The following is a 27,974-nucleotide window of genomic DNA, read 5'->3' as shown; positions in this document are numbered from 1 at the left end:
CAAATTTAGACCAACCACTACAAGATTTTGGAAAATAGGCTATCACAAACAAACTAGGTTGTCACAAACGATTTCTTTAGTAAATTCTAATAGTTTAAACAATTTCAAATGGAATGAGTAAAAATTTAAAAAGTACCAGTTAGCCATTTTTATTTTCAAAACTGAAATAGTATGGACTTTTTTATACTCATTCGATCAGAAACCGTTTGTGACTCACGAATATCAATTAAATCGTTTGTGACAACTTAGTTTTCAAAAAAATAAGAAAACTAATTTAGGCCGTGTGTGAATTGCGTTAACACCGTGTAAAATTTTTGACACTATTGAGGTGAACAAAAAAATTTCAGCTGTATGGCGTATTGTTTAATATTTTTCTATGCCTCTTTTTTGCAATAAAACTCCTTTTTAACAAAAAAAAAAAAAAAAACCATCAGCAAAAAAAATTTAACTCAAATTTAACCAGGTCCCAGAGCCCAATAAATTTTTAACAGCTGAAAATTTTTTATTCACCTCAAAAATTTTACATGTGTTAACTATTTAACGCAATTCACACACGGCCTAAATTTCACCACACTTTCATTTTGTTTATCAATATGGGCGGAGCTATGCTTAGGATTCATGATGCTGAGGTGATTTTTTATACTTTGAGGTGAACAACATGTTGCAAATGTATACATGTATTCAAGATTAATTGTAAGCATAAACTACGGTTTTTTCTACTTCAAAGATGGGAAATGGAGTTTGAATTTTTTATTTATAAATCAAAATAAGTCTGGGACTACCATTGTTCACCTAAACTCTTTAGGTAAACCGCATATAATGTTTAACTTCATTCGATTGTTTATATATTTTTAATTTACCCATAAAATCGTTTGTGGTTTAACAAATTATCAATTATCTTTCAATTAAGCCATCCAAAGCTAAAAACTTATTTAATGGAATATTTTTTACGAATTTTTAGAAATATATTAGGTACATGAGAGTAACGCTGGGTCCGAAAGGGTTAAGGTCAAACCGCGAGATTTAGATTTTTGAAATAAGCAATACTTAATAGACAATGGTATTATACACACCTAGATGCATGATTTCAAGGTATTTTTTAATGCTGATTCCAATCTAAAATCAAGGCAATCTGACGTTTCTGAAAAAAGTTTTACCTCTTTTTTATCTGTCAACCCATATTATTATAACAGTTGCAAACTTTCTACCGAAAAACAAAGTTGTGATAGAGTAACCAAATTCTGCATGAAGGTTTTTATATCCATTATCATTAAGAATAAAAAAATGCATCATATGTGTGGTGAAAGTCACACTTTTAAAAAAATGTAATTTTTTATAGTCAAGCACAACAATTTAACAGATTTAAAGTAAAGCAACTCACACAATATGCAATATTTGATTTTTGAAAGTCAATTTAATCTTTTTTTTACATGGACTTATACCTATACACTTTCAAATATAACGACTCATATAAGGCGTGTTTTTTCTACAACTCAGTAGCTACTCTTTTTTTTATTTTATTCGAAAAACAATAAAAACAAATACTTACTTGTGTAATTTGTAGATATTATTGTTTTGCGAATAAAATGAAAAATGAGTAGCTTCTGAGAAAAAAAAAAACACGCCTATAGGTACATTATATACAGAAAAAATGGTATTTTTTGAAAAAGGGGGGAATTTTAGGAAATGCATCTAAAAACATCCTTGTACCATCTTGGATTGGAATAAGTGCTAATAGGTTTCTATCTTTGTTTGGATATTTTATTTATTTATTTAACAGAACTAAATTACTAGTTATTCAATTACATTTTATAAACATAGGTGTGAAAATATATTATTTAATTAATTAATTGCAAATGAAAAAATGTTGATTTAAATTAACAAGAACTGGTTATTGATTTATCAAACAAATTGTTATACTTATTATTGTAGATATTAAATAATTTAAACATTTTATTTAATGGAGAGAATTGTTCATAATTGGTACGATAGCTTGGGATATGGTATGCTCTCCGGTATATACCTTAAGTTTCTTTGAGGAATATTAAAGTTAATACTACACAGAAGGTGCAAAGAGTCTATTGTACCGTTGATTATAAACAGCTGTTTTGTAACATAAGGGTCGGAAAATTGTTTTGACTCTCTCTTTATCCAACCGAGAATAGAATTGGCTTTATTGGTAATGGAGTTGATATGCTGAATAAATTCGAGTTTACGATCAAATGTCACACCGAGAATAGATATATCATTTTCACGAGATATGAATGTATCGTTAAACATATAATTAAACGAAGTAAAAGACAACTTTCTTGTAAAACACATAGTTTTACATTATCGACGTTAAGAAACAAACAGTTACGTGTGCACCAGACAAAAAACGAATTAACGAATTTTATTACTTATGTTCAAAAATCTAAAAAATCTCATGTCCGCAATCTTAATTTTCTAGGTTAAACTAAGTTAGGTGCAGATTTCCAAAATTAAATAAGAAAACTTTAAATTTTTAAATGTATAGGTATTCACCAACATAAACCACATGATTTAAAGGTATTTTTAACAATTATTCCAACAAAACATACAAACAAGTCAATCTGACCTTCCGGGTGCGTCCTGAAAAACAATGCACCTTATTCATGTTGATCTGACACAAAAATCTGAATTGTTGTTTTTCATTTTTTTTTTTAAATCTGCATCTAATCTTCAAACCAGGAAAATTAGGACTTGAAACAAAAAAATAAGCCTATTAGCACTTATTCCAAGATTGTACAAGTTTTTAAGTGCATACCATAAAATTTCCCCCTTTAAACAAAAAATAACATTTTCATAGATAAAATATATATTTTTTTTTTTCATTGCATTGTTTTGATTCTTAATGATAGATAATGGATATCAAAAACAGCATTAAAAAATACCTTGAAATCATTTATCATAATATGATATTATGTGTATATAATGCCAGTGTCTATTAAGTATTGCTTATTTAAAAAATATAAATTCGCGGTTTGACCTTAAAAATCGCGACTTGCGGGCATAAGAATTGTCTAGACTTTTGAGGTAAGCTATAGAATGCCAAAACGAAGATATTGAGCAAAATAATTCTATTAGCATTCATTTTATAATAATAATTTATCAAACTAATTCGGCACTAGGCTGAAAATGTATTAAACAGTACGTTCTCGATTAACGCAACTCTCGACTCACGCAACTCTTCGATTTTCGCAACACCTCAACTTTTATCATAGTTGACGCAGTAATTGCAACTCTTCTACAAAAATTGACTCGATAAGTGCTACTTTCAATACAAAAATTCGATGAACTGACCAAATTTTAACCCTTATTGAAAACATGTTGATTCTTCAAAAACTGCGAAATATGTCAATTTTAAAAGTCTAACAAGCTAAAAAATCCAAACAAAAATATCCAATTTGTTCGAATTAAAATAATTAAAGTAGTATAAAGAACTTATCATACGTAATAACAACATACTTATCATAATGTATTAACTTCCATTTGTTTTGTTTCATATCAATTATATTTTATTGAACAAAAATTTGTTGCATTAAATATATTTGTTAGCGTTGGTTTTCTGATATATTCACTTTTCATCTGAGATTGAGCCTAAAAAATATTTACTCGGTCATTGCAACAACCTCGGTCATTGCAACCCTTGTTTTAATTAGTTGAGTTTATCGAGAATGTACTGTACTTAACTTTCGAAGACTGTTTAACTGACTTCAATAAATATGCAAGTTGCTTTAAAATCTATAAATGTTTCAATATTTTCGAGAAGAATTGTTCTGAATTGCCTATCGAGAATACAATGCTATAAACTATTTTTTAACTAAGTATGTATATGATTGTTAGGTACCTAGTAAGTTAAGTACCTACCACCTGCTTATACCTATTGTGTTTATGTTTACATAATGTATGTGTAGTGTGTACTTTAGAATTTACTTTTTTTCAAGTTGAAGGCAAACTGACGTTAACAAACACTAAAAATAGGAGTGCATACTCTTACATACTCTTAAATATCATTTACGCTAAAGCAAACATAAAAATTGTTATATCCTGTTTTCCTGTCTTTCTGAACACATTCCCGACTCCTAATTAATAGAACAGAGAACCCTTAAACTAATTACATACACAATATATGTATATAGATAATAGTACATGTTGAAAACTGAAAATTATGATTTCCAGAGAGAATCATTTTTCATCACTGTCATTTTATGTATATATCTTTAAAAGAACCATAAGAGTGTGTAATGTGACACTTAAATAACGATACAAACATGAGTGGACCTAATACGCTAAGTGTTTTACACATTTATATAAATAGAAATCCATTAGATAGTCGAGTTTAAAATATTTCCAATTTGTCCATCTGGCCAAAGCAAATTCAAATGATAAGCATAACAGTGATGTATACCCAATAGATTTCAAGCAATTTCTTCATTTACATAAAAATGGATAACGTCGATTCATTTAAGTTTGCATATAATATACAAATTAAAATTGATAAGGAATATGTAGATATTAATGTATTTAATAAGTCGTACCTACCTACAATTTAAATCATTGACATAATTTCAAACTTAATTTCTTATTACTGTGTGACATATACGCGGGCGGAAACCTATCACGTTTTGTGCAGCTTGTTGCACTGATTACAAAACGATTTTTAAAAAATCCGTTACACCCCCAAAATCTAGACTTAGGGCCAAAAACCGTTTTTTGAGCCTTCATGTATTCCAAAATATCTAGCTTCGTCAAATTGTCACCAATTTTATATTCTTCTACTGTTTAGGAAATGAGACATCTATTAATATGTGTTTTTTCATAGCTGCCATATCGTTTAGAAGATATTAGCTTTCAGAGAAAGGACTATACAAAAAATCACGTATTTTGTATTTTATTCCTAAACAGTTTAGTCTATCGTAAGTCTTGGAAAAAAATCGCAAAGAGCTGATAACTTGTACAGAGCATTGAAACATCGATAAAAGTAAAATATCAAAAGTCCCCAAAAATCCCATGTGTGCATAAAAAAGTTATTCAAGGTTAAATGTCGAAAATAAACGACGGTGCGGGGCACTAAGTCCACGGGAACTAAGTCCACTGAGGTAGTTAGTTCCCACTCAGTGGGAACCAAAACCCCTTTAGTAAAGTGGAGTAAGTTCCCATGCTAGGTGGGAATCTCATTCCGGAAAAAAACTTGTGGTTTTCGTTCCCTTTGAATGTTAACTTAATTCCCATTTCACTAAGAAGAAGTTAAATAGGAGGAAATGGAGTCGCTAGTTTTTAATTTGACTTTTTACCGAATCTTGAAAATCAGCAGTTCATTTTTAAATTCAGTTTTCAAGAAACTGAAAAGAGTGTAACACCCACGGAACTAGCCCCGTGGATGTTAGTTCCATTTAATTTGGAATTAACATCCACGGGACAGGGCACAGTTTAGTTAAAAAAGTGTTGTTATTGGCGCCTTCCTGGCGACTTTACATACCCTAAGCGGAGCAACAAAGTTACCCGAGCTGGACAGAGGACCCTACAAGGGATTTAAAATAGTCAGAACCCGTGAAGCGAGCCAGACAAGGTTTCGGTTAAAAAGATGCCGACATTGGCGACTTTAAATATCCTAAGTGGACCAGTCACGCAATTCGCGCGAATTTTTATTTTCACACCTCAAAATTGATTCTCCCCTGGGCAACATTTTTTTCCGCTTCTCGTTTGGGTTGTACAAATCAAATAGATTCTCATGTTAGCAAATGTTTTTCCGCTTCACCCTGTTATCAACTCAAAAAGAATACATATCAAAAATATTTTCGAAAAGACTTTCACTTTCCATGATCTTTTTTGTCACGATGCAATTTCGGCTAACCATTAAGCTTGCAAACTTCTTTTTTGTTTTTCAATATCTTGTAATTGTATTTTGCATTGGACTAGGTACTAACAAAAAAAAAACAAATCAAGACCGGTTTTACTATTTCGGTTCTACTATTTCATCAGTACTAACTTGTCTCTTTAGGTACCTACGCAAAAATTAAAAAAAAAAATACATGTGGGAAATGAGTCCCGAAATGGTTTTTTTTTTTTTGGGACTTATGTGTGAGGGACATATCTATGTCCCGAATTGGATTCTAGTAAAGCGGGACATAAATTCTAAAAAAAATCGGAACGTATGCCCCTGCGCGTTTTTTTACTAAAAAGTATTTTACGAAAAATCACGCTTATTTGATTACTTTCTCTATTCGTTATTAAATCGTTGTTGAAAATAAATTCTCTTTTAATTTTTTTGAGTGTGTACTAGAGTGACCGCAACTGCCATAGAAAAAATTTTTTGTCGAATTTTTTTCGGGGGAACCCCATAAAATGTTCCGCTTGGATTGGATAAGTCTAAATGGTGCCAACACTCGCTCAAAGTATCAAAAATCTCGGTTTTTTCACTGTTTTTCGCAGTAAATTAGCTCTAGCTTCCAAACAGAGGGGGTAATTTTCATTCACTTTTTATATATTAAATTAAAGGTAGTGTTAGTACACATAACTCAGATGCTAAACTTGTTTAGTTTTACTAATAAACAAAAATATTGTCATCAATTTAAATTTTCAGTACTTACCTCAAAAAGAGCTGAAGTGCAAACTCAATTTAAAATGAAACTTTCTATGTTATAGAAATGTTTCTCGTATAATATATAATAATATATAATAATATATAATAATATATAATAATTTTATCAACAATAATAATACATAATAATATATAATAATTTTATCAACAATAGAGGCACAGAGTAAAATTGACTGAAAAAAAGGGCACCCATTGGGGGTTGAACCTGCTATGTTTTTTTTTATAGAAAAAATGCAGTTTTAAAATACATATATGTTGTTTTTTTTTATGAAATTTAAGCTTCACGAGTCGTTTCGTTGGTAGTTCAATAATTTTATTAAAATAAACTCGCGCTTTTTGCTAATTTTACTTTGTATGTTAAATAAATTAACTTAAAATAAAATGTGAATATTAATTCTGTTGCGTTTTTGTTTTGATATTAAAAGAAATTTTAACAATTTGATTGAAAATAGACACAAGTCTTCTCAAAGCACCAAATCTTTTGCCCGGAAACCCGCATTTTAAAAAAGTGCAATCACTTAAAGTCGTAAATGACATGACAGAAAGAGGAGTCAAATTAATAACCAATTTTAATAACCTTTTAACTAAAGATGAGGAACAAAAACACTATGTACTTCAAGTAGTCAGTGAGTGCGGAAAATTGTATCCTGATGCTTCCAAAACTACTTTAAGTAAATCTCTTGACACAAATTTTTTTTTAGTAATTACTTCATTAGTTATGTATTAGAAATGTAATGGGGACTTTTCACGAGTCGATTTTTCCGTGCGGCGAAGCTTTTCGACTCGTGTGAACGTAATTCGCAGGCGACTAAAGTGAATAAAATAGAATAATCCTTTTATTATTACCTTCTTTGTTTTGCTTCTTTAAGTTCATATTAAAGTAAAAACGCATCTTTGTATATTAGAAAATTATTTATATTTGGCCTATATATTTCGAGGTCTTACTTGCCTCATCTTCAGGGTCTAAAAAATAATGACAATGCGTTTTAATAAATTATATAAACAAATAATTTGAATTAAAAAATAAATTACCTTAAAATATTATTAAAAAAGATAACTATTTTCTAAAAAGTTTGTTAGACATTTAAACAATTGAAAAATCAAAAATTAATTTTAATAAAAATTTAAAAAATTCTTTAAAGTATTGTTCAAAAATTATTATAGAAATTTAGAATTTAGTTAATTTGAACATTTCTATCTTATATATATAATTCTCCTGTGCGTTTGTTTGTGACCCTACTCCTTCTAAACGACTTGATAGATTTTTGTGAAATTTTGTGTGTGCGATAAGGTCCATCCGAGACAGGTTTTGTGTTATAATTGAACCCGGTAGGTGGCGCTGTTGTCAATTTATATGCAAATTCCGTATTTGGGGTCGAATGACTGAACAGATTTTTGTGAAATTTTGTGTGTGCGATAAGGTCTATCCGAGACAGGTTTCGTGTTATAATTGGACCCGGTAGGTGGCGCTGTTGTCAAGTTATATGCAAATTCCGTATCTGGGGTCGAATGACTGAACAGATTTTTGTGAAATTTTGTGTATGCGATAAGGTCTATCCGAGAGAGGTTTTGTGTTATAATTGGACCCGGTAGGTGGCGCTGTTGTCAAGTTATGTATATGCAAATTCCGTATTTGGGGTCGAAAGACTGAATAGATTTTTGTGAAATTTTGTGTGTGCGATAAGGTCCATCTGAGACAGGAATTGTGTTATAATTGGACCCGGTAGGTGGCGCTGTTGTCAAGTTTAATTCAAAATCCGTATTTGGGGTCGAATGACTGGATATTTTTTGTGAAATTTTGTGTGTGTGATAAGGTTTGCCCCAGACAGGTTTTGTGTTATAATTGGACCCTGTAGGTTGCGCTGTAGTCAAGTTATTTGTGCTCCACATATCAACCAAACCGAGTGAACCGGAAAAAGTTTAACACATTACAGGGCTAAAATTTGAAAACAAATACTTGGAAAGGCGGAACGAAGTCCGCCGGGTCAGCTAGTTAACTATAAGATTATAAAAAGTGTTTGTATAATCCTTTTTATCTGTTTTATAGTTACACACAATTTGTTCATTTTTAATAATTTGGTTAACTTCTTGAATTTGTAATTTAAATTTATTTCTTTCAAACTTTAGAATTTTTGCCCCATCAAAATCAAACGAATGTCCATATTGTTTCACATGTTCAGCCAAAGCAGCAACATTTTTTGTATTTGAACCCTCCATAACTTTTTTGCATTCATTTTTGTGTTGGTCAATTCTCGAGCCTAATTTCTGGATAGTCTCTCCAACATATAATTTAGTGCAATCATTGCATTTGATAGAGTAAACTAATCCACTATTATCAATTTTGTTAATGATATAAGTATCATAAAGAAAACTTACCAGTTCGACCTATCATTTCAACAATAAATTCTCCTAGTTACAAATTATCTAAATTTTTGGCAAATCTTCTTAAAAAATCTTATAAATCAAAATTTACTATTCAAAATTCTAAACAATTTGTTAAAACAATAACAAAAACTAAAATTATATCTGGAAATATTCTTGTATCTTTCGATGTTTCAAATTGTTTTAATAACATTTCAACTGAACTAGCACTCAAAATTGTAGAACGTAATTTTGATTCACGGATTAAACCTAAAACAAAAATTCCAAAATCCACATTTATGAACCTTTTAAAATTTTGTCTTGTGGATTGTAATTATTTTTGTTTTAAAAATCAATATATAAAAATGAAATTATACAAACACTTATTATAATCTTATAGTTAATAGAAATGTTCAAAGTAACTAAATTCTAAATTTCTATAATAATTTTTGAACTACTATACTTTAAAGAATTTTTTAAATTTTTATTAAAATTAATTTTTGATTTTTCAATTGTTTAAATGTCTAACAAACTTTTTAGAAAATAGTTCACCTTTTTTAATAATATTTTAAGGTAATTTATTTTTTAATTCAAATTATTTGTTTATACAATTTATTAAAACGCATTGTCATTATTTTTTAGACCCTGAAGATGAGGCAAGTAAGACCTCGAAATATATAGGCCAAAAATAAATAACTTTCTAAAATACAAAGATGCGTTTTTAATTTAATATGAACTTAAAGAAGCAAAACAAAGAAGGTAATAATAAAATAATTATAAAGTTCAACATAAAAAACAAATAAAATGGAATAATCCTAGTCGAACGACATATCGTGCGGCTAAAATCGACTAGAATCGATCGATGAAAAGTAGGCATAAGACGATTTTTTACGTTTGGATCAGTTTAAAATTTCGTGTTTTGTCCGCCTAAATTGACTAAATACCCCTATGTGCGATGGCGGCTATGAAAAAAAACAAATCTTAATATTTTTTATGGAAAACATCATGGGCTATAAAATAAATTTATATTTCAAAAACTGCATTTTGGAAGAGTTAAGTATAAAAAACTGTTAGTTTTTTATTTTTGTCCAAATTAAAAAAAAATTCTTTTAATTACAGCACTGAGAAATAAAAACTGAATTTTAATATATTGTCGCCCTAGTAGGCTTGTGCAGTTCGCGAACGAACTAATTCAATGAACTAGTTCATCTTGGTGAACTAGTGAACTTAGTCCACTTACCTAGTTCAATTTAGTTCGCGAATAGCGAAAAAGATTTGTTTCAACAAACTAAACAGCAACCTAAAGCAGTCGTAATATGACATTACGAAACAGCTTGCGCTCACCTGAATTATCATTTTTTTAATATATTTTGTGAGTGAAAGGAAGTCTTATCTGAATAGGGAATTTTCAAATTTGGTCCTTGTCTCCTTGTCTTATACGACGACAGCGCCCTTTTAACCCAAAAGACGCTTAAAGAAGGGGTGCAGAAACCAAAGTGCATATGAAATTGCATCCAATTCTTTGTTAAGCGAAATCAGTTCTTCTGCTCTACCTCAAGATTTAGATGTAAAACAAGAACAAAAGAACGAAGCAAGAACAAAAAACAAGTAGCATTTTGGTCCTTGCATTACTATGATTTCCATTTAATGAAAGCAAAACGTACTTCTTCTAGACTTTTGTCAGGAACCAGAAAGCTCGACAAGTATATGAACGAAATTAAGAATTTTTATAGAAAATTAAATATGTAGGTACATACCTGTTATTTTTAGGTTGTATGTATTTGTTTTATTAGTATTAGATACAGTTTGTACAAACCAGTTTTGTTTTTAATTCTAACAAAACCGGAGTGATTAAAATAAATTGAACTAAAATGAACTAGTTCAGAACTAGTTCATTAGTGTGATTTGAACTAAAGTAATCGATCACTCAAATGAACTAAAGTGCCCCACTCTACGCCCTAGTATTGAAGTGCCGTATACGACATTTTTACATTTTTGGGAAATCGCATTTAAATGTTCGGAAGATAATTGCGAAAGAACTAACCGCTGGTATTTTTTGATATTTTAGTATGATATATAATTAAAATGTGTCTTTTATATACATGCTATTGGACATCTGCAATTCGTGCCCATCCGATGGTCTGGCAACTAACAAAAATTTATTGAATTAGTTCCCTGAGTACAATATATAAAAATGAAGCTTGAGAAAAAAAAAGTAAAGTTAATCTATTTTTTTCAAAGCTTAAAGGTGTCTGGCAAAAAAAATGGCTGTCGAAATGGGTCTGGCAGTGTTAGTTATACGATTTTGTTCTTGTCAGAGTCCAACCTACACGCCCAGGTTGTTGTTACATCTAATGCAAATTACCCTGTACTAGAACCTTTTTCCTATATTAAAAAATTGCTACCTTTTTGAAGTTTTTTTCCTACAGATCAAAAACGGTCTGTCAAACGCAAAACCGTAAATGTAATAACTGAAGGTAATAAAAAGATCTACAACTTTTACTTCAAATTAATTTTCAAAAAAAGCTCAAATAAAAGGGATAAAAAACCATCCTTACTCTTTAACCGAAGGTATAATCAAAAAAAGTAATTTAACATATATTGTAGTAAATTAAATTATCTTCAAGTTTGCGATACATTTTTTTTTCTGTAGATTCAAAAATACGTGAGTTATGTGAAAAATTGCAATTTTTATTAAAAAAACAAAATGGCGGCCAAATGACTCTAGATGAGATTGTGTAAAATGTGGTTTTCGACGCGTGTCTTGATACTCTTTCGAGTCCTGAAGTCAAAATGTTTTATAAATTTTTTCCCAGACCTCAATATAATAAAATCTAACTTTCCTATTTCCTATTATGCGTGTCTGGCAAGGTATTAGGCCCATTTGATGGGTCTGGCAGCTTACAAAAATTATTGAATTAGTTCCCTGAGTATCATATATTAAAATCAGCCTTGAGAAAATAAGAAAAGTAAGTACGTATTTTTCGTGCCTTTAGCACCTGTTACTTGTGAAATGGCCGTCGGCACAAGATAGCCAGTATCCATACACTAATAGTATGTCCTAGCACTACGTAATTCCATACATTTTTTTCTTGAGAAAATATGTAATGTCTGGCGGCCCTGGGATCTTGCTCTTATATCTTCAGCTATTTTGTGGAAAAAGTTATAGTCTATGATATGAGTTAAAAATATATGTTAAAAAACTCATATTTTAGAAGCTAGGTACAAAAATTCGCAATTTTTGAATTTTGACCACATTAATTTTTTTTTTCTTTTTGAAAGACTACTTTAACAAAGAAAACAAAAAAAGTAGTTATGTATATGTATAAAATAGCACATTATCTACCAGTTTTTCAAAGAACACTTTTCGATTGGACTGACTCATCGTTTAAGAGTAACAAAACCGTTATTGTCGGCATTTGACACATTTTAAAATCACGATATCTTCTAATTGATAGATCGCAGAAAAAAAAGTGTCATTACATTTTTTTTTAAGGAATTACAAAACCTACAGGTCATCCACATATTTTTTTTGATAGCATCTCCCGTTTAAAAGTTACATGCATATGAAATATATACAGGGTGTCCCACAGTCACCGCCCCAAACGAAAACCATGGATTCCTTAGGTAATTTTAAGTCGAAAAACTTAAGAGGTAATTTTCTCGTTTTTGTCCCGTTTTCGAGTTATAACGGTTTCTATGATTTTTGTTTTCTTTTCCCTTATCTGGCTTTATCTTTGCCAAACTACGTTTGATTTGAAAGTTTTTTTTTACAACCAATCAAGAATTTATAACAGTTTTAGTTTGTCTCAAAACTTTTTTTTTTCTGCGGACAACCGTTTCTCCACAATTTTGCATCAAACACAATTTTCTTCGTTTTTTAAGTTATTTTTTACACTTTCATATCATTTAAGTCAAAAAAAACACGTTAATGAGTATTGATTTGTTGTGCTTTTTATTGAAGCCCAATTTATTTTCATAAAAAAAATAAGTTTTATTTCATAAAAAAGGCTACTGAAAGTAATTAAAAAGAAATAAACAAACTGAGTGAATTAAAAAAAAAAAAAATTTTTAAATACAAAATTAATTTAAATGAATTAAAAACTTTTTCTGAGCTAATGCGGTTAAGAAAAGGACAAATAGATAAAGCTCAGAAAAAGTTTTAATTCATTTAAATTAATTTTGTATATACAAATAATTTTTTTTTTAAATTCACTCAGATTGTTTATTTCTTTTAATTACTTTCAGTAGCCTTTTTTATGAAATAAAACTTTTTTTTTTATGAAAGCACAAAAAATTAATACTCATTAACGTGTTTTTTGTCTTAAATGATATGAAAGTGTAAAAATCAACTTAAAAACGAAGAAAATTGTGTTTGATGCAAAATTGTGGAGAAACGGTTGTTCGCAGAAAAAAAGTTTTGAGACAAACTAAAACTGTTATAAATTCTTGATTGGTTGTAAAAAATCTTTCGAATAAAACGTAGTTTGGCAAAAATAAAGCCAGCGAAAATCATAAAAACCGTGGTAACTCGAAAACGGGACGAAAACGAGAAAATTACCTCTTAAGTTTTTCGACTTAAAATGACCTCAGGAATCCATGGTTTTCATTTGGGGCGGTGACTGTGGGACACCCTGTATAATTATACATTTTCGACATTAAAACTTTAATAACTTTTTATGCACACTTGACTGTGGAATCGAGTAGATTCCCGGGGAGTAAATCACTGCGCCTTCAGTAATAGGCACGACATGCTAAATCGTGATCATAATATATTTTTGTTTTTAAGAAACTAATAAAGAAAATCCCCTGATGAAGACGAAAAAAACCCGAAGAGACGTTGGGAAAATGATAAATTAGTTTTTATTAATTGCATTAATTCTCTGAAAGACAACTAAGCCTGAATTTTCTCTTGTAAGTGTTTTAATTTTGTTTCGGCAATATACCATTTATAAATCAGCAAATTCTTTTTTAAATAAAGATGTTAATATAATATTTTAATTTCACAGTAAGACAGTTATTCTAAACATTACCGTTTCCTTTTTAAATCATTTTTTTTTCTAAACATTGTGCTATGGGAAATATGGACTAGAATGGGCTTTATGGATTATGTTAAGGGATTAATGGATTATATTAGTTCATATCACCGCAGTTATATAAAAACCATATATTCTGTTAAACAAAAGAAAATATCCGAACGGAAGACTTGGGATCCGGATGCTATGAAAAGAACGATTGTGATTGTTAGGTCCAAATATTTTAGTTTTTTTAAAGCAAAAACTACACGCTCATATTACTAAACAAAATTGAAAACCCTGATACTGGAAGTTAAGTTAACTTTGAGTTAGTTTTCCCACCTTCCTTTGAGAAATACTTCAATATTTATTTTTTGTAATTTTTTTTATAAAGTGAATATTTTTTTTGTGTTGTTTATTATTCCTAAATTGAACTATTGTTTTGTTCTAAATAAAAATATCTATGGCAAAACCTTAAATTTATCGGTCTTATAGGTAAAAATATGGCTGGTGGTCTATATTCACCTACTCTAAAAATATTAATGACAATTTTTGTTCTAACGTCAATTTAAAAAATAAATGAACTTTTTAATGAAAGTTTACGAAGATTTTCTCTATAAGAATAATAAGGACCAGTTGTACAATCGTGGTTCAGCCTAGCATCAGGAATACAACTCGCTGATTTCGGCCGATTAGCTGTGGACCAACTTTGGTTCAAGCACGGATTAGCCTTTTTAACATACAAACATATAAGGACCTTGAAGCTTAATGCTAAACCTCGACTTTACCACCGAATTCAGAAGATAAAAGTTGCTTAACCACGGATTAAATGTTTGTACAACTGGCCGTTAGAAATCTCTTTAGAAAAAACCTTTTTTATTATTGATTTTAGTAAGATTTCTTTATGAATCAGCTCAATCTGTTAGTTTTTAGGTGGTACTATTTTTCTCGGTGAGTGAGTGCCTGCATATTTTGCTTTACTGTAGTTTTGTTAAAACTATTTTCTCCACTTCAAATTAATTTATTTTTTTTTCTGTTGCAAATCTCAGCATACTGAGAAAAAAAGCGGAAAAAACACATCTTCCTGAAGTAGGATAGGTTTCATTAGATAGTATTGAATCTCAACAACAGTTTTCAAAAACAAAAACAAATTATCCGTTGATGTCCGTACCTACTTGGTTTTTAGAGCAATTTGAACCTGTTCTCCCATACAAGGTGCCCCACTGTGCACCGCGCCGCACCGCCGAAAAGACAAATAATTCAATTTCTCAACTGTAGGTATTTTAAATTAGATTTATAAAAGCAATCCATTTTTAGTGAATCAGAAATTAGAAAAATATGACCAAGAGCTGAGACTAACAGTAGAAATAACTACATACTTATACCTTCAAACAGGACTTATTTTTTGAAGTGAAAGTATTCTCCTAATAAGGCCTGTAGTCGAGTAAAATAAAGCACACAATTTGTAAAATCTCGGAATCCAGGGAAAGTCGATGAATCTGTAAAACTAGAATATGGCTGGATTATTAAAAGGTCAAATAAGAAAGTTAAAAAGGATCCCAAAAACTCTTTAATAGACGCCAAACTATAGTAACATGAAAATGACGTTTTCCAAAAGTTCGAATGCGGGAATTGGATTTACTTCCTTGCAGTCCCAGAGAACCTCTTTACAAAGTTTGAGCAAAATCTAAAATGAGACAGCAATTCCGATTGAACGATTTCATACGGAATGACATATTTTTCTGTAAACGGTCCTTAAAAATTGTTGTAATCGAGAGCGGTGAAATTTGTTTTTAACTTTTTTATTTGACCTTTAATAATGCAGATTCATCGACTTTCCCTGGATTCCGAGGTATAAATCTAATTTTACTGCACTACCGGGCCTTAAACTAAAAAGAAATAACACAAACTAAATAAAAGTGCCAAAGAACGTTCAGAATTCGTGAATTTTAACATAACAACTGCCATTATTTCTCAACCCTCAATTGGTCGCTTACAGAATCTTGTAAATCGAAACGTCAATAATAATTGAGTGCATGTGGTTCAGTTAGTGCCACATGTTTGAACAGATGTTCTGCCGGAGGCCGTTTGATTTTAGCTTCTATTGAACTTTTTCCTTGAAAAATTTATTTAACTTACCTTTTTTCCACCTCCTAGGTACTCATAAATAATAAATTTACAACGACATGGCAAAAATTTAAATATGACATGACACATTTATTTTTGTCACAAGGATCATACCCCATATTTATGTACCTACGTAATGTATATGGGTCAAAATCATGGAGGTGTGAAATTTCGATGAATAAATTTTTAAAAAATCAACTTTGACTTATGATACAAATTTCATGCTCAAATGTTCGTTTTAGGCATAATTTATCGGCTCATGAACGGACAGAGCACAAAAATGCATATTTTTCAATTTACCGCAAAACTCCAAAAATTAGTACTAAAAAAACGTTCCTCGAAATGGTAGTGATCTCTTCAAAACGAATTTAGGGGTCTAGAAATAGTATCAATGTGAATGATGATATATTTATTATACTAAGATAGTAGGTCTTAAAAAAATCAAATATAACTTTATTTCTTTGGGCAGAGACCGATTTCTAAAAAAAAAATGTTTTTATGCACCTCCGAAACACTTAGGCCATAAGTAATTTTTTTTTTGTCTTTGTTGTAACTTTTTTGATAAAATTGTTTATTACAGCCATACCTAAATAGGATATCTACTGAGTAAAAATACCCAAAAAATGCAAAATTATGAGTGTAAGACTACATTATTTATTCAGATTCTTAGAGCGTTCCCGGAAATGACGTTTTGACCTTAATTTATTTTTATTTTTTATGTAACTAAGTAAAACGAAATATTTTTGAGATTATATTGTAGTAGCCTCGTTTTTTGATCATAATATCACCAACAAATTTAAATCTAGCTATACCCCAAAACAAGCGTTCCCGGAATGACGGTTAATTGATGTACGGTACTTAAAAATGAACTAAAACTAGTTTCTTACATAAATTTTATATATTTATCCATAAAAAAAGGTGTGGAGTGATAAATCTATATAAAATTAACTACGTTAGATGATTAAAATATTGATACATTAATAAATGTTGGTATTATGTGACATTTTTCTTGGGACAACTTTTATCAATGTATAACAAAAAAATAATAACAAAACTTAATTTTTTGTAAGATATGTACCAATTAATAAAGAGTATTATGTATTATGTAGTGTTAAGAAAATAAATACTCAAAAGTGATTAACTTTTATGTGATTTGAAGCCATTTGATTTTCAGTTTTTGAGTTATGGACATGTCCGGGAACGCTTTTTTTGGGTATATTAGTAATAAAAAATAAATGGAAACTTTTCTAACCGAAAAAAATATATTCGTAGATGCGTGCCTACTATTTTAATTGGTAAATGAGAAAAAAGTTTTTTTTAGTTACAAAAACCACGAGCACCCGAGAAATATTCGCACAAATAAATGAAAACAAAAACAAAAAATGACAACTTTGCTTTTGACACTTCTCACGAATCTGTTCTAACCTGATCTGACTCAAAAGCAAGAACATAAATTCCTGTTGTCAATGAACAGCAATCTAGATTAGCACAGAAAAAACGCAATGAACAGCAAAAAGCTGTACTTTTCTGCCGAGAACAGTCCTGAACAGCGTCGTTGAAAACAACAAATCAAAAAGATACCTAACTTAATTCACCAAAGTTCTTGACTTACAGTCCGGGGAACTTAGATTTGCTGTTTGGATTTCTTACGGCCATATTATTCACTAGTTTAAAAAATACATCTGGATGTAAAGAAATTGAAATGTCAAAAATAAATCCAAATCCATAATATTCACTATCACACAGAGAAAAAAATAGTCATTTTTAACTATTTTTAACTATTTTCATAGTTAAAATCGGGATAACTATTTTCGGTTTGGATTTATTTTTGACATTTGACAATTTTACATCCAGATGTATTTTTTAAACTAGTGAATAATATGGCCGTTTGAAAAAAATTGCAAAAGCAATTCAGACTCCACAAACGCACCTCCACGGCTGCCGCATTGGTCATCTTATATTTGCTTGGTAATTTTAAATCCCTTTGGCCATTTTTTCTGAAGAAGTTAACAAACAGGCCTATTCTGCTATCCATTGGGGGGGGGGGGGGGGGTAATAATATCTAAATGTTCACCAATTACCATTCTGCTATTCATCGTTTATTGTTCGGTGTTCCACTATTCACGAATGAACTTGTTCCATACATTTTCAATTCGCATAATAGTGGAGAAACTAAAGCTCAAAAATTGGCAATATTAGGGAACCCGGCCGAGCAGCTTAGATTTTGATGATCTTTTTTCCCAAACGTCGGTAATTAAAAATACTTTTTTAACTTAATTGAAGATTTTTGTGAACAAAAAATTTTTTATCAAAAATTTTTCTTAAATTTCATAAATTAATTGATGCCAAAAGATTGTCTAAGAAATTCAAGGTAAAAAAATATATGGGAGTGAGGGACAATCTTCTATCGTTCAAGCGATAGATGCAATTTTCTTATTTTGACTTCAAACACAAAAAAAAATATTTGAACACAACGGCAACACCTACAATATTTAAATATACATTTGTCACATTTGTAAAATTCAAATTAAGTTAATTGAATGAAGGGCTTTTGAAAGAATGGTAATTAAACTCAGATTTTTGAAAAAAAAAAATTATTGACAAAATTTTAACATGTCGTTTTTAAAACTTTTTCGTAATATAAAATGCATTTATTTTTCAAATTTCTTAGGCCACATTTATTATGATTTGAAATTATAAAAGGAAATGTCAATATGTATTGCAGTTAATGAAAAATATTAAAAAGTATTTAATATGTAGAAGTTTTGAAAAAAAATTTAACTTATTTTTTTTAAAGTTCAACATTTAAATATAAAGTTATTTTTTATTTATTCAATAGCCCTTGTTGTTGAAAGTTAAATAGCAAAAGTTTAAAGTTCTTATTTGCCAAAATCTTTGAGAAAATCAATGCAAAAATTCAGTTTTTATCAAATTGAAATTGAATTATTTTTTAATTTTTTTTCCTTTTCTGCTTCGGAATTCAACTCAATAATATTTATGGCCAAATATTTTTTAAAAATAAATTCATATTTTATTAGAAAAAATTTGGAAGAAATCATTTTTAATTTTTTTTAATAACATTTTTTTTTTAATTCTGAGTTTGAGCACCATTTTTTTCAAAAACTCTTAATTCTTAATTTAGTGGATTTAAATTTAAGAGATAAGAATGAGCTTCTGGCTTTAACATTTTTTTTTAATATTGTAGGTGTTGCCGTTGTTTTCAAAATGTTTTTTTTTTGTGTTTGAATTCAGATTGTGAGAAAATTGCATTTATCGCTTAAACGATGGAAGATTGTCCCTTACTCCCTTATTTTTTTTTTCCTTAAATTACCTAGAAAATCTTTTGCTTTCATTTATTTTATGAAATTTTAGCAAAAAAATGGTTTTGTTCAAAAAAAATTTAATTTTAATTTTAAAAAGCAAAACGGCAAAATCTGCAATTTTTAATCTATAGGCTTTAAATTACCTACGTTTGAAAAAAAAATTGTCAAAATCAGAGCTTCTCGGCTGGGTTCCCTAATAATTAGCTCTAGTTACTCTACTATAAAAAAATGTTGCGGATCTTTCACTTTTGGTTGTAAAAATAAATTCACCATTTTTTAAAATAAACAAAATGCCACTTTTCTCACAAATTTTTTAAATATTTGTTTGTATGTAATGGGTTGTTTTTATATTTTCTATGCAAAAAAAAAAAAACAAAACAAAACAAACACAAATTTTTTTTTCTTCCAATTTACTTTGTCGCCATTTTTTGTTTAAGTTGACGTTCACGTGGACGTCAAACAAAGGTAAGATAATGCAGTTCACTCGATGGATAGCAGAATGACAAGGTAGAGTGAAAGTGTATCGAATGTGTGAATCGGATCTGAGAATAGGGCCGAAAGTATCAGCCCGCCTTATCCTGAAATATTTTTGTTCGGCTTGTTTCTTATGTGCCACCAAAATTTAAGTAGTTGCTGACTACATGGCCTATTACCGAAAAAAAACGTATAGATTTTTCTGAGCGTGAACAACTTTTTGACTGGAACTCATAATAAGGTAAACATTTTTTTTTTTTTTTTTTTTTGACGGTAGGAAATCTTCAAAAGACACTTGGCAGTATTCGACACCAAGTAGTGTGGGACTCTTAACCACTAAAACCACCTCTTTATCAGGACCAATCTTGAGAGATCGACATCAGATTTTTCTTTCTTAACTTTGTAAAATCACTTTGGGGGAAGTTTAAACTTTTAATACTTTTCCATGAACCAAGCTCATGAGGCTTGGTTCTTCTTAATCTCCGAAGATGGTTTCTTGTATTCAAGACGGACAAAATTTCAGAATTGGTATGACTTTGCAGTCTCTGATTATGCGATACAGCGTATTTTTTAACAACTTCTGTAACCGTTTCTATTTGTAGGTCACGATGTAGATCGCTATTTCTTATGTACCAAGGTGCATTAACTATTCCACGAAGGACTTTGTTTTGGAATTTTTGGATGATTTCGGTATTTGTTTTCTTTGTACAGCCCCATAATTGGATACCATAGGTCCAAACAGAAGGTAAAAATGAAATTCAATTTTTTGTGTGGAAGCTTGTTCACGTGAAACCCACGATATTGCTGTATACCGCGATTTTCAGTTTTCAGGTTTTCAAAAAATTAAAGGTTGCCATGTTGGGTATAAAAATAAATATCAAAATTCAAAAGCATTACCCACTTCTTGTCCAGAATCTAACTTAAAGAACATAGAATTTGTTTTTTTAATATTGAACTTATTTTTATGGGAAACAAAGCTGAGAAATTACTCAAAACTCACTTTTTACTCTAAACTTTAAAGATTTTTAAAAGTAACATCAATGATCTCAATGTTGGAATTTCCAATTTCAACTTTATAAACAGTTTTTCCACTTTTATTTTTGTCAACAACTTGTTCTTGAGTGGTAAAATCACAACGGACCGGACAGAAAAATCCGTGTATTTTTCTACAGTTCATATATTTTAGACAATATTGCGTTGCGACACTTGAGCCTGAATATAAAGGATCATTGGGGAGTAATCTAATCATAAACAACTCTACAAGTTCTAACGCATGGCCTGATATTTAAAGTTACTGTTCTATTGTCCCTTACTTATATATTCTTTATATCATTTTGTCTTTAGTGTCAGGTTTTCAGAATCAATTTTTTGATCATTTTTAGTCGTGTTTGGAGTGGCAACCACTTTGGCCGCCATTTTGTTTTACGATTTTTGCTCGTAGTTCGGCTAGTTTTGGTGAAAAGGTAAAATAAAAATGTTCTAAGACAAATTTAATTTATAGTACATTTTGTTCCCCACAGAAAATGCATTTATTTTTTTGTTCTAAAACATACCATTTAGGAACTATAAAGGATTTCTTATATTCACGATAACTTTTTTTATATTTTATCGATATACATATGTATGTTTGTTTATAACAAAGAAGAAGAACTTTTTTTATTTTTTATCTATTTTTAAAACTATTAAATTAAACAATGAAATAATGTCTATTTTTTCTTATCAATTAAGAGCCGATTTTTCAATCTATTAATAAACAGTCAGTTAACTGTTCGATGAATAAATTTATTAGGCTCATAAACAATCGGATAACAACATTCAATTTTTCAATCAAGAATAATTTATTCTACAGAATAACAACAACAAAATTGTCAAATTCAGAAATATTCAAAACTAAACGTCGTTTTTATTTATAATTGTTTTTGTTTTCTTGTGTTCCTCTGTATTTTTGTCAAAATTATTTCAAAGCAGCTTTGACAATTGACACAGTATTTTTATTGAAATTATTCCTTAGAATAATTTTTATTGGGCTCTGAAAGAAGCAGATAGTTTTATTCATAGGAATAAGCTATATCTTCCTGTTGAAAAAATGATTTTTTCTCTATCAGGGGAATAAGTACTAACTGACTGTTTAACTGACTATTGAAAAATTGGCCCTTAATTAAAATAATTGAACTAAAGAATTAAATAAAGTCTATTTTGTCTTATTTATTAAATTAAAACAATTAAACAGTGTCTATTTTGTCTTACAGATTTTTCTTAAAATTCTTTTTGAAATGCAATCAAAACTGTTTGAAGAACGCTGGAAATCCTAGGGATATGAGAAGATTTCAGGTGAGAGAAAACTTTTTAACCACTTTTGTCAAATAACAATAAATTAATGGGATCGAATCATAATTTTATAGATTTTGAAGGAAAGGTGAACAGACAAACCCCGAAAAGCTGAATTTCAATTTTTTGTTGATTACCCGTCACGTTATCTAAATGAAATTAATTAAATGACAATTGCTTTATAAGAAAATAGTCTGAAGCATAAATGACTTAACTGCATTCACATAAATAAGTAAAAGCATACTAGTCTAGTGCATTTATAATTTGACCCAGGAGTTTGTACCATTCCTAATTTGTTTTGCTCATTTGATTGATTTTGATAACCCTGATTTTTCGCACTCTTGAAATTCACCTTTTGGCCGCCATCTTGTATTTTAGTTTTTATAAAATATCTCGACTTCTGTCCTTTTGGGAAACTTCTTTGGCATTTATTAGCCAAATCTTTTCACGAAGCAATGTCACCATAGCTTGAGGACCAGCATGACAATTTTTTCGATGTAAATACGTTAAGTATGATTTTACAAATGATAAATTGTTAGTTAACAAACGCATCATATTCAATTGGGGCGTTCAAAAGAGGACCACCTACACGAATCAGCGAAAATTCTATAAATATTTCTTCTGTTTTGGTTTTTTAATTTTTGATCTTTTAAAGAATCGCGTTACATAGGCGAACGTAATAATGAGGGTTCTTCTACTATGAAATCTAGAAGTTTAGTTGGAGGTTTTTCTACTGCTATTAGAGCCATGTTTGTTTTTTGTTTCTTCAAAGCTTTCTTCTGGAGACAACTCAAAATGCGATTTACCCAGCCACCATGATTATTCGTCCAATAAGAACTGTGGAACTTGAACAAAATTGCCTGCTATGATACCTATCTCACACATAACTCAACCCATCAAAAAAAACACCCTTTCACCAAAAATCTTTTTAAGAACTCTATGAATCCTTTGTCCCTGGATTATCTTAAACCTTCATCCCGAATTTCTTTTTATGGCATTAAATTCAGCATCAAAAAATACTTCAAAAAGATGTGTCATATGATGATATTCCACAAACAATTTTGTTCACTATATTTTTGACCTTCACCCCCTCCCTCTTGTCCGCGAAAAAACACCCTTCCGCATAACTTCCTTGTATAGACTTTTTTGGTTCTTATCCCAAAAGCGAACCTTTTGCCAAGTTTCATGAGTGTAACAATTTTTTATTCTATTTGTTGATTTAGAGCCGATTTTTCAATCTTCTAATAAACAGTAAGTTAACTGTTCGACTAATAAAGTTATTAGGCTCATAAACAATCAGATAACAACATTGAATTTTTCAATCAAGAATAATTTATTCTACAGAATAACAACAAAAAATTGTCAAAATCAAAAATACTCAAAATTAAACGTCATTTTTATTAATAATAATTGTTTTTGTTTTCTTGTGTTCCTCTGTATTTTTTGTCAAAATTCTTTCAAAGCACCTTTGGCAATTGACATTATATTTTTGTTGTAATTATTCCTTAGAATAATTTTTATTCTTCTCTGAAAGAAGAAGATAGTTTTATTACCAGGAATAAGCTATATTTTTTCTCAGTGGAATAGGTACTAACTGACTGTTCAACTGACTATTGAAAAATTGGCCCTTAAGGTACTATTTTACCTGTAGTAATAGGTGAAGTATTGGTTTCGTTTCGAAAACAAATTTTAGGTTTTAATCAAAACCAACATAACGATGATGGAGAAATCCGAAAAAGTTGGTCTCGCAATTCCGTCCGTCCGTCTGTGCGTCCAGCTGTACACATTTCCACAGGCTAAACGGTTCGACGGATTTTGTTCAAATTTGGTACCTACAGATAATTTTTATGGAATTCTGGATTTTTTGTGCTTTCTTATATTTCGCTGAGAAACTCTTCTTCCCATACAATAAAAACTCTAGGTTTCCCTTTAGTTTTCGTTAATTGGATTTCTTCTTATTTTGAAAATAGATCTTATCAAGTGAAGTTCAGAGACGCTCTCTCCAAATCGTTCATCGCAAAATCAGGTGTTCCGCAAGGAAGTCATTTAGGACCTCTTTTTATTCTAGCTATAAATGATGCCCCATTATGTATTCGCCATAGCGAAATTCTCATTTTTGCAGATGACATGAAAATTTATAAAAGTATCAAATCGGTTAATGATCGGAGGCTTCTGCAAGAGGACATTAATCATTTTTCTATATGGTGTAGTAAGAATAGCTTAGTTTTGAATCCAATAAAATGTCAGACAATGACTTTTTCTAAAAAACGTGCTCCTAGTTTGTATGAATATAAAATATCCCAACACAAATTACAGCGTGTTCAGAGCTTTAAAGACCTAGGGGTTAGTTTTAGTTATAATCTTGATTTTTCCGACCATATCAACGTCATCGTGAATAAGGCCTTCTCTATGCTAGGTTTTGTGAAGCGTTGGTCAAAAGAATTTCAAGATCCTTATGTGACTCTTTCCCTCTACAATTGTTTAGTACGCCCCCACCTTGAGTACGCATCGCAAGTTTGGACTCCTTTTTACGAGACCCATAATGTAAGACTGGAATCAGTACAACGTAATTTCATTCGTTTCGCCTTAATAGGACTGCCATGGTCTGATCCTTATAATCTTCCTCCTTATGAACATCGGATTAATCTCCTTCAGATTCAAACTTTGGCTCAAAGGAGGGTTAACAATGACATAATCTTCATTCACCAGTTAATCACAGGCGTAATTGATGCACCAAATTTACTTAAATCTGTTGGTTTTAACTATCGAGTGGGTGCTTATAGCCTCCGATGCTTGGATTTAATGAATATTCCACCACACCGAACAAGTTACGGCTTGCATGAACCTTTAACACGCATGTGTAAACTTCTAAATTTAAATTCAAACCTTTTTGATTTAAACTTTAATAAAAATAGGTTAAAAACTGTCTTAAAAACCAGTGTACCACGCTCATAAATGTTTGTGTTTATTTTTATGTCTTTTTTGTTGCTCAAGTAATTATTTTGTTTGTATTTCTTTAATGTTTGTTTTATCTAATATTGAATTCAATGTTTTTATCTTAGTGTACGTTTTTTTGTAGTTATTATTTGCTTACTAACTACTAACACTGCACTAAGTGATGAGCCGGATAACACAGTTTTGTGTTGGCAAATGGTCGCAAGACGGTGCTTGCTATAAGCGCTCTTCGGCTATGAACTGATAGTGTATTAAAAAAAAAAAATACAACTGCAATATAACTGCATTTTTGGTTTTTCTCAACAAACTCAAATAACAAAACAAAATTTTCATCAAACAAAAATTGGGTCTCCATGTCGGCTCTTCCCCTACATCAACCAAATTAAATTCTACAAGTTAATTAACATTAAAGTGGTTTGAACTGCAAGATCAAGTACGTTCGATCCATTCGTGCATTTTATTTTTAATGAAGGAAAAAGCCCCATTTGGTTGAGTCCTATTTTGAATGTTAACTTTAAATTTTAAATTTAATTGAACGAAAAATAAACTTAAAATTTAATTCATGATTATTTCTCTTTCAGGTTGTTATCTCAACACAAGTAACCGTTGATGGACCACTATTAGCAATATCTGATAACATGTTCGTGCACAATAATTCTAAACATGGTCGTCGAGCAAAGCGGATGGATGCCACGGAAGGTACAGGAAATCCCTCCCTGTCAATTTCGGGTCACCCCCTTGCACCTGACAGTACCTACGATGGTCTGTAGATAGTTTCTGTTTAGTTTAAAAAAAAATGGATAAATTTAATTCATAAGAATAAAATTTAAGTCGTTTTTTTGTCAGTTATGTTCAAAAATCATTGCTCCAAAATTAATCAAAAAAAGTAAAGGTTAAATAAATATCATATCGCCTTCTAAAAAGCCGGGGCTTATCATACTTTAACCATAAGGTAGAATGGTTATTTTACAGAATTTTTGGCTTGAGGCTTTAATAATTTTGAAGTGTCATCTATAATTTATTATGTAGATGAAAAAAAAACACTGTTTTTTTCCTTTATTAAAAGTTTGGTATAATGGCCTTTAACCTTCTCAATTTGAATCTAGCATTAGAATAGCTCTTACGTGAAAAGTTTTTGAGATATTGAATTTTGAACGTCCAAAACACTATTTTTCTGATGTTTTGCACTGTAATATCTTGACTTCGGATTCGAGCTCAGCGCACAAAAAACCATTAGATTTCTATAAAAAAAAAAAAACTTTTTTACTAGAGAAATCGAACAGGGCAGAAAAAATCGAATGCCTTGTGCGATTTCACTAGTCAAAAAGTTTTTTTTTATAGAAATCAAAATATATTTTTGCGCAGAGCTCGAATCCAAAGTCAGAACAATTCTATCGCATCACGTTTTTGAGATATTCTCATGCCAAAACATCACAAAAATAGTGTTTTAGACGTTCAAAATGCAATATCTCAAAATCTTTGCACGTTAGAGCTATTCTAATGCTACATTCAAATTGAGAAGGTGAAAAACTATTAGAAAAGTATAATTTCCATGGGAAAATATTTCTCGACAATATTACTGTCATTTACGGAAAAATCAATCATAAAAATAATTTTTTTATTTTTTCCAATTTTTCTCAATATTTTCTAAAACAAAAGTTTAGTTTTTCCACACAATCTTAAATAATAGGTTTTAATCTTAATAATTGCATTCCAAACTTTTCAAAAAATCAAAAAATTTTTCGGTAACTTTTTTGTTTGAAAAATAGGCTATTTTTTCAAATTAAATTCGTCAAAAATCCAAAAATTAACTTTTTGCTCAAGAAACATTTTAAATAGATAGAAAGTATAACAAAGTAATTTTGTTAAAATCCAACCATTTTTGTAAAAGATAAAAAATAAAAAAATCGTATTTTTGCATTTTTTTTCAATATTTTGAGGTTATAAAGCTTTGAAACAAAAATTAAAAATTACTTCAATTTCGTTGGATGTTTTTGATAAAAACAGATAAGGATGAAGAAAAAATAACTTTATATTTATTTGTTGAACTTTGAAAAAAAGTAGGTAAATTAATTTTCTTTTTTCAAAACTTCTGTTAAAAAAGTTGTTCGAAAGTGAAATACTTTTTTAATTTTGTTCAAAAACTGTAATACATTATTGATATTTCCTTTTATGAGTTCAAATAAAAATTAATATTAATTAATTAATTAATTATGAAAAAATTATATAAACGACACATTAAAATTTTTCAATATTTTATTTTTTTTTAATTTCTGAGTTTGAGGACCATTTTTTCAAAAATTAACGTAATTTTAATTTTACAAATAGTAATAAGATCCTAGCTTTTTCAAAATATATGTTTAAATATTTTAGGTGTTGCCGTTGTGTTCAAATATTTTTTTTCGTGTTTGAAGTAGGGCTGTAAAAGTAACGACAAAATGAGTACCCGCATGTATACGTTACTTTTGGTTCTAGTACCCGCATCAACGATATCGTTACTCGTTACTTTCGTTACTTTAGGTATATTTCGTATGTTTCGCATGTTTCGTATGTTTCGTATGCTTCGTATGCTTCGTATATTTCGTGTGTTTCCTATATTTCGTATATTTCCTACATTTGGTATTTTTGTTATGTCTCACGATTTACGTTAAGAACTTATTATTTTGGTTGTTTTTTTTTTTTTTATATATATTAAAAGTAAAAACGACATTAAAAATTTAATAATGCAAGATTTTGAATGACAAGAAATCTTTTTTAAAATGGTATACA

General features: G+C 29.8%; 1 protein-coding gene and 1 long non-coding RNA gene across 12 annotated transcripts in view; both read left to right on the top strand.

Annotated features, from left to right (window-relative positions):
• Positions 1-27,974, top strand: part of LOC129907712 (transcription factor collier) — a 153,594-nt gene that overhangs the window by 108,196 nt on the left and 17,424 nt on the right. For 7 of the 11 annotated variants that reach the window (XM_055984040.1, XM_055984039.1, XM_055984049.1 and 4 more), the window contains 2 exons: positions 22,172-22,253; positions 25,787-25,967. In XM_055984040.1, the coding sequence (XP_055840015.1) occupies positions 22,172-22,253; positions 25,787-25,967 (263 nt within the window). Of the gene's footprint in view, positions 1-9,845; positions 10,036-22,171; positions 22,254-25,786; positions 25,968-27,974 lie in introns of those variants that run through there. The other 4 variants (XM_055984043.1, XM_055984042.1, XM_055984046.1 and 1 more) reach the window with 2 other exon arrangements.
• On the top strand, positions 9,446-9,834 carry LOC129907713 (uncharacterized). Its single transcript, XR_008771133.1, has 3 exons — positions 9,446-9,556; positions 9,626-9,742; positions 9,803-9,834. It is a non-coding gene; the product is annotated as an uncharacterized LOC129907713 (long non-coding RNA).

Source organism: Episyrphus balteatus, chromosome 1 (assembly GCF_945859705.1).
Source record: "Episyrphus balteatus chromosome 1, idEpiBalt1.1, whole genome shotgun sequence".
In the NCBI taxonomy this organism is placed as follows: domain Eukaryota; kingdom Metazoa; phylum Arthropoda; class Insecta; order Diptera; family Syrphidae; genus Episyrphus; species Episyrphus balteatus.
The sequence above is the reverse complement of the archived record's forward strand: the minus strand, read 5'-3'. Positions and strand labels throughout refer to the sequence as shown.